This window comes from Chaetodon trifascialis, chromosome 1 (genome assembly GCF_039877785.1).
Source record: "Chaetodon trifascialis isolate fChaTrf1 chromosome 1, fChaTrf1.hap1, whole genome shotgun sequence".
NCBI lineage: Eukaryota > Metazoa > Chordata > Actinopteri > Chaetodontiformes > Chaetodontidae > Chaetodon > Chaetodon trifascialis.
In genome coordinates, this window is record NC_092056.1 from 5,005,980 (window position 1) to 5,013,590 (window position 7,611).

Below are 7,611 nucleotides of genomic sequence, written 5' to 3' on the forward strand. Positions count from 1 at the left end.
CTACCAGCCTCCGGCCAGGCGGCGGCGCTCGCGTCTGCACCAGGCAATAACCCAACAATCGTTTTGATGACGTTTGAAAAAAAAAAAAAAACAGGAAATTCTGTAGAAACCAAAAGTTCCAGACGTTTTCAGGGCAAAGGTGGGTGCAATACAAGACTAATACCCACTTTCATAGAAATAGTACTGCTTCATTGCCGCTGTTGTTGATGAGGACGTGTGTTCGCTGCCTGCTGTTTTGGTCTGTATCTTTCTTTCAATCGCTTTTTAGTACAGCCAGGTTACAAAGTTGAAGTTCCGCATCCAGGGGCATGAGTGGTCCATGAAGTGACATTAGCAAGTTTTATTGTATGCAGGGAATTAGTTCTATATTAACTGCTTTGAAATAATTTGCGACGGAGTGTCAGTGCTCGCTAAGGTGCCACTTTGGTTAGGACATTGTTGAGTCATGTTAGTTATGACAACAAACGATAATGACGGTAATAACGTTACTTCCCATATAAGTGTAGCTTCACCTCATTTTACAGTTGTCGACACCCCCACTTTACATTTAACAGTCTGAAGTCACAGCATGAGTAATAGATGTGGTTTCATACAGATGCACATGGTTAACTTACTGAACCCACGACATATTCATATAAAGAGGTGCCATGGCCAGAAGAATATGATTCAACTGAAAATGAGGGTTCAAGATGAGGGTTTGTGTTGCTATTTAGTTGGTAGGAGTCATCTTTGGTGACCTCACATAGAAATTAAACAAAACAGAAACCAAAGTCAAAGTCAAACAATGAAACCGCAATGCCTAAAAACTATTAATAAGACACTCGTATGATGGATTAGCTGATTGACAGCTACTTAGTCATTTTTCAAACAAAAATTGTCCTAATTTGAAGATTACCATACACTTTGTGAAGTTATGATGGACATTTTATTTACCATTTTCTGACAATTTATAGACCAACTGATGAAGCAATTATTGGAAAAACTAATCGACTGATTAGTCTGACAGTAATTGTTAGTATTCCCATAGGAATGCTTTTTGCACCATATGGTACATGTGTGCTAGTTGAAGGGAGGATGTTAAGAAAGCTGTAAAATCCTGCGTCTCCTTTTCTGTAGCCTAATGCTGGAGACTTCAGCGAGGTGTGGCTGCAGCTGGCCTGTCATTTTTTAATGATGTTCACACAACTTAGTCCTGCTGTGTCTCTGACGTTTGGTGTTGTCGTGCCACGCAGTTATGGCTCGATGCCGGCACGACACCATCCTGCCGTATGGAAAACCTTCTCAGCTGTCTTTAATAAAAAGTCTCTGCTGAGCTTTCTTCAGTACTGATCAAGTATTGACCTCCCACTTTAAGAGAGGAAATAATCGCCAATGCCAATTTGGAAAATAATGAATATTTACGTACAAAATACTGCTTTATTGATTTCTTCATTTTGACACTTACACCCTTACACTCTCCACAGATGGCTTGCTTTGACAGTAACAAGGGCAGTTTGGGGGAGGACAGCTATGAAGGAGCTGTTGGTGGAGAGCTGTCTGGCTGTGCCTTGGCAATGCTGGAAAAGGAACGGGAATCCCTTCTCAGCCCCTCAGAGAGCCCTGGCACCCTCATCAGCAGCACCTCCTCCAGCTTACAAGCTTCACCCATCCAGGGCTATGATGTGGAGTTTGACCCTCCCCTAGAGAGTAAATATGAGTGCCCTATCTGCCTCATGGCTTTGAGGAATGCCATTCAAACTCCCTGTGGTCACCGTTTCTGCAAGAACTGCATTGAGAAGTCCATTCGGTATGCTATTGTGCAACTGAACACTGAATACTAACTCAAGACTTTAATGCATTTGTGAACACCAGCTTCTCTTGAAGAGCTGTTCATTATTTATTTTTAACATCACAATCTGTCAAATTACTGAGTAGTAATTAAAAATAAATGTAGTGGAGATACAGAAAGTGTCTGAATGATGCAATATTTTCACTGCTCAAATGAAAAGCACCATGCAGAGCCTGAGGATCTTAATGCTGAGCCTAAATATTTGCTGTTCTTCCTCTTGTAAAACAGTGATACAGGACAGCGGTGCCCTGTGGACAATGAAGTGCTGTCAGAGGACCAGCTGTTTCCTGATAACTTTGCCAAACGAGAGATTCTTTCGCTAACTGTTCGCTGTCCAAACTCTGGCTGTGCTGAGAAAATGGAGCTCCGTCATTTAGAGGTGAGAGTTTTAAAAGTGACGGACATCTCTGAGTTTGGCTGCAGCTCAATCAAGAACACGGAAGCAGAAAACTTAACTTAAAAACCCAGAAACTATAATAAGATTTAAATGTTGTTTATATCTGACTTTAAAACTGACTTCAACACCACCATAGTCAGCACAGTCTCTTCCTTCTGACTGTTTCTCAGACTGCTGCCTCCCAATCAAGAGACCATAAGGAAGGTTTAAGTTTAGTGATCAGGGACAAATGCACACATGTTGAAATGCTGATAGCTCCACTTGACCTAAAGAGACTGTTTGTTAAGGATCCCTGTTGATGCAAAACATCTTGTGAACTCACTGCTGTCCACTAAGGCAGTGGTTTTCAAAGTGGGGGCTGGTGCCACCAGGGGGCGCTAGGGGGGCCTCAGAAAATTGGAGTGAGGTTAAGGAAAAAAAGCAAAACATGTTAGTTAATAATATTCTTATGCTAAACAAATGCAATAATTATTGAATAGTGAACACACACACAATTGAGAGAGGTTTGATTTCTTTTGTTCTGTTCTTGTCTGTCAACAGTTTGTTAAAAAGTTAATTATTCAGTGGGAATATAATACAGTGTTGGAAACATGTTCGTTAATATTCTTATGCTAAACAAATGTAATAATTATTGAATAGTGAATAAAAGTAAGAAAATCATTCTAAAAGTTGATGTTTCTTTACATATTTTGTAGCATTGTCGGTGGGTTTGCAAAGGGGGTCCCCGGCCAGAAGCTAATGTTGCTTGGGGGGCCATGGCATGGAAAAGTTTGGGAACCCCTGCACTAAGGAATAACGAGGGATTAAGGGCGCTGTCACACTATGTGTCCTTGTTTTGTCTTAAAAAATGTATTAGGTGTCAAGTCATGACTGACATCTTCCTCTGGTGTGAGGGATGGAATTGTTAAATGTGAACCACTGCTGTCCTGCTACAGAATGAAACTAACTGCATTGTTTCAATATACTGTTGCAGAATCATTTGGCAAGTTGTGAGTTTGCCACTGTGCCGTGTCCACAATGCCAGCAGTCTGTGAGAAAGAGCCACCTAGAGGAGCACACGACTGCTGAGTGCCAAAGGAGACCTGTGTCGTGTCCAGATTGTGTGGCAAGCTTTGTTTATGAGGAGAAAGAGGTGATGTTGTCTACCTTATGTAATTGCTCCCACTGCTTTTTCCAGAATAATTCTCATAGGAAAATCACACAGCTGCATTGTGCATCACTGAGGATTAGTCTCCTTACAGTCTGGTTTTCTTTGCTTCTTTAGCTCCATGAACAGCAGTGTCCCTTTGCCAGTGTGACGTGCCAGTACTGTGAGATGGATCTCATCAGAGACCAGGTGAGTGACATAGTGCCTGCCATGAAAAAGGCCTCAGGTAAATCAAAATGTTTTCACAGTTGTGAATTGTTATGTATTTAAAATAACTTCTGTCAGCGTGAACTTCTCTTTTGCTAAAACAATGGAGAACCATTCCACACCCAGTCACAGCCCGCCACAGCTGATGTGGGCTTCAAATACTTGTTTGAATACTGATTTTAATAAATAAACATGAATGTTGCTAAGACGATCATGTTGTTGTTTCAGATGGAGTCTCATTGTGATACAGATTGCCCAAAAGCACCCATCGCCTGTAACTTTAGCATCTTTGGATGTAAGGAAAGGGTAGGTGATCAGATGCAAAGTTTCTTCTATACACAGTTGACAGCATAATCCATCAGAAGTTGGTTTGTTGCACAGCTATTAGTCCCATCGGCCCTGCAGACCCGACATAACAAAGAAAAACTGTGCCTCTGCAGATGCAGCGCCACAACCTGGCTCAGCACATGCAGGAGTTCACACAGATGCATATGCGCTACATGGCCGAGTTCCTGCGTGGCCTTAGCCTCAATGGCACCACACCCAAATCCCTGTGGACGCTAGGACCGTCAGTTTCCCCTGAGGATCAAGGAGCCGCAGCATCAGGATCAGCCTGTAGCAGACCCAGAGGAGCTGCGAGCTGCAGTAGCAACTGCGCCCCTTGTCAGCCTAATGAGGAGATGCAGAGGCTCAGAGAGATGGATGGAAGATTGGTGAAGCAGGATCACCAGCTGCGTGAGCTCATCATCTTAAAGGAAACACAGGTAAAGGATGTCGGTGAGCTTTGAAGTACAAACATGCGCATGTGGTTTGTCTGCGTACTCACAGAATCTCGGATTAGGATTGATGTCTTTGTAATGAATCTGTCCTGGCTGTATGTCCCTGCCAGTGTTTGATCTATTTTCTATTTTTCAGACAGTATTTGATTTCAAAGTCCAGCACACTGGTAATTTTCTTGACCAATTAGTGATTTAATGCTGAGCTAATTAGTAACTTTTAAAGGACAAAGACACACTTGTGTGGTAGTTGGTGTCTCAATGGTTGCACATAAAGGAATACTTTTTTTGTGGAGTTTTGTGTGTACTTGAGTCATTTCGGGCGAAATGTGAATATGGAGAAGAAAAGATTTAACTCTTGCGGTGTAGAAGGATACAGCTCTAGTAAAAAAAAAAAAAAAACTTTTAGCCATGTCTTCATCAGTTGATTGAGGTATATTTATTTTTCTGGAAAGCAAAAGTTCTGTCTCCATTTCCTCTTTTCCTGATGGTTTTGGCGGCCCATTGTTTTACCTCTTGGAGCACATTTTATGTCGTATCATTCCATTCTTCAGCAGTGTGTCTACACAGGAGGCATTTTTCATCCTTCTCAGGCATATCCGACGTAACAGATCCATTCTGTTTTAATCAGTGCAGCTATTTCTCACACTTCAAGTCAACTTTCTTCTGTTTTAAACCTGTAGCGACAGCGATTATGTGTTGTGCTCTGAGCACTGCTTAAATGCGGTTGGCCTACAATCAGTGCAGTGCCTGAACACAGCCTGTGTAGACACAGATGGAGCATGAAAGCTGTTGCTGTTGCTGCTCTGCTAACATGCTGCTCATACTACACCCTCTGTGTAAACACAATGTAAGCCTTTGTCATTTGAAACGACTGTCCTGTCTTCCACAGGCTGGCCAGCTTGCAGAGCTCAGGCGGAGAGTGTCAGTATTGGAGGAGACGGTGAAGGAGCTGGAGTGTCACGGTATCTTTATCTGGCGCCTCAGAGGTTTCTCTGTCCACCTGAGGAATCAAGAAGCAGGCCTGCCAGTGGTGGAGCACAGCCCTGGCTTCTACACAGGACGTCCAGGCTACAAGCTGTGCCTGCGCTTACACCTGCAGACCCCCAATGCCCCGCGTTGCTCCAACTATATCTCCCTTTTTGTCCACACCATGCAAGGAGCTTTTGATGGGCAGCTGACCTGGCCGTTCCAGGGCACCATCCGCCTTGCCATCCTAGACCAGGGCCCCGAGGGTCAGCACCATGTGGAAGTGATGGAGACTAAACCAGACCTGCAGGCCTTCCAGAAGCCCACCAACCAGCGCAACCCCAAAGGATTTGGCTACGTCACCTTTCTGCACCTGCATCAGCTGAGTCAGAGAGCCTTTGTTAAAGATGATACTCTACTTATCCGCTGTGAGGTGACACCACGCTTTGACAATATGATTCACCGTGAGACACCAACAGTGCAGCCTAGAGGACCTGAGGCCTCAGTTTCAAGGGACTAAAGTCAAACTCATACCTACTGGATCGTCATCGTTCCAAGATGACAGTACAGTACATATAGTACAGCTCGTTTTAATTGATGGACATCAGGAGGAGGAAAATTCATGTTCCCAGTGAAAATCTGGACACTGCAAGTATGGCAGTATTTATTTCTTTCCCAGGTGTAAAATGTTCAATGTCATTCTTGTTAGAATAAATATACACAGTACAACCACTTTTAATTAACTTTGACATGTATGAACTCACACACGGTACCCATATGCAGAAAGCCTTATAAGTTCAAAATGTGTAAATAATCAATATCAGTTCATCATCACCACTTTCTGATGTGCACTTGATGCCTGCAGACTGAATATTACTACTAGACTTTGCTCTCTTGGTCTGGTTGTTGGAGATGGAGCTTAATGCTAAAGATACCTTGTGGAGTTTTTCACCACTATGGAGCATTGTTTTCTGATGGGCAGATTGCCATCGTCATCTTTATTCTCTTCTAGCATGCATGTGGGTCACATGATACACATGCTCAAGCACTGCAGAGGGTAGTAACCAAAATGAATAGTGCAAAACAGGCAAACAGGTGAAATTAAGCCGTGTGCAGTGTTACATTTTTGTTGTGTAATGTCCACAGTTTACAGTCCACACTTTAATCTATCTTTGGGTGAAACAATATGCAGAAGAGTGTCATGTCAACTGGAGAAGGTGAAGCAGCAGAGCTAAAAAACAAGTCTGGTCTGGTCCATCAAACAAAACACAGGATATCTGTTGGCGGTAACATGGCGAGCAGCCTCCAGCAAAAGGTAAAGACTTCTAGCTGATACATTTCTGGATATTTGAAAACAATGCAAGTTTTAAAATATTCTCCTTTGCAAGTGAGGCAGGAAATGCATTCAACTCATTTGTTCGACTTCAAGGACTCATGCTGTTTATTCTGACTGTAAACATGTTTACAGGAAAAACTCCACAGGGTACCTTTTAAGTGAAGTCACTATAAGGCAAAGGAAAAGCAAAACTCACATTCACATGCTCTCCAAACTCATCCACTACTTCTGACTGTACTGTTCTTTGAGCATCGCTCAGCCAAAAACTCTGTTCAGCTTGGAGGATTTTCTGTTTCATCAGCACTGTTACACCCACGTTACAGCTCTACAGATTTGTCACTACTGCTTTTTAATAGAATTTATGGTGACTTTCACTCCAGTTCCTACCTAATGTGACCTAGAAGAAATATGTCAAGAGTAAAAACCATATGGTGCACGTTCAGCCTTTACACAGTGTAATTATTGTATTGTTTTAGTCTTGTTTCTTTATCTGTAACATTCAAAGTGAGTGAGAGTGAGACTGTGTAAACAATGATTGATGTGGGTTGCCATTGGATCATATCATATGAGCCAATACTGATGAAAATAGCCTTAAATTAAAGCCAAGGACTCCTAAACTTACAGCCTGTCGTGTTTAACATGTACTGCAATGTCTTGACTGACTTGGACCATACATTAAAAAAAATCAACTTAGTTTGATTTCTGTTATTTTCTTCCATTCATAGATGACTAATCTGAGAATGTGCTCTACCTTTTGCTGCAATGACGGAACCTGGTAAAATATTCAATATACGAAAGGAGCAGTACGGTAGTTTTGAGCGCATGCTTAGAACGTCATACTACAGGAAGCTGTATTAATAATGTGAAATGCTGAAGCTATCATTTTTACTGATGAACTCAAAAGCTTAACTTTTACTGCAACAAGACTCAAGAACCAGAGAGATGTCTGTG

At 42.3% G+C, this 7,611-nt stretch overlaps 1 protein-coding gene across 2 annotated transcripts; it reads left to right on the forward strand.

The window, feature by feature from the left end:
- Positions 1-81: 81 nt before the first annotated feature.
- traf6 (TNF receptor-associated factor 6) lies at positions 82-7,357 on the forward strand. 2 transcript variants are annotated; one of them, XM_070970250.1, is made up of 8 exons: positions 82-139; positions 1,464-1,786; positions 2,057-2,207; positions 3,199-3,357; positions 3,490-3,561; positions 3,808-3,885; positions 4,020-4,343; positions 5,248-7,357. In XM_070970250.1, exons 2-8 carry the CDS (start codon positions 1,464-1,466, stop codon positions 5,842-5,844), a joined length of 1,704 nt encoding a protein of 567 aa, XP_070826351.1. In that variant the 5' UTR covers positions 82-139; the 3' UTR covers positions 5,845-7,357. The 2 variants fall into 2 exon arrangements, with proteins under 2 accessions (XP_070826351.1, XP_070826360.1); XM_070970259.1 differs by having other exon boundaries at positions 96-238.
- Positions 7,358-7,611: the final 254 nt, after the last annotated feature.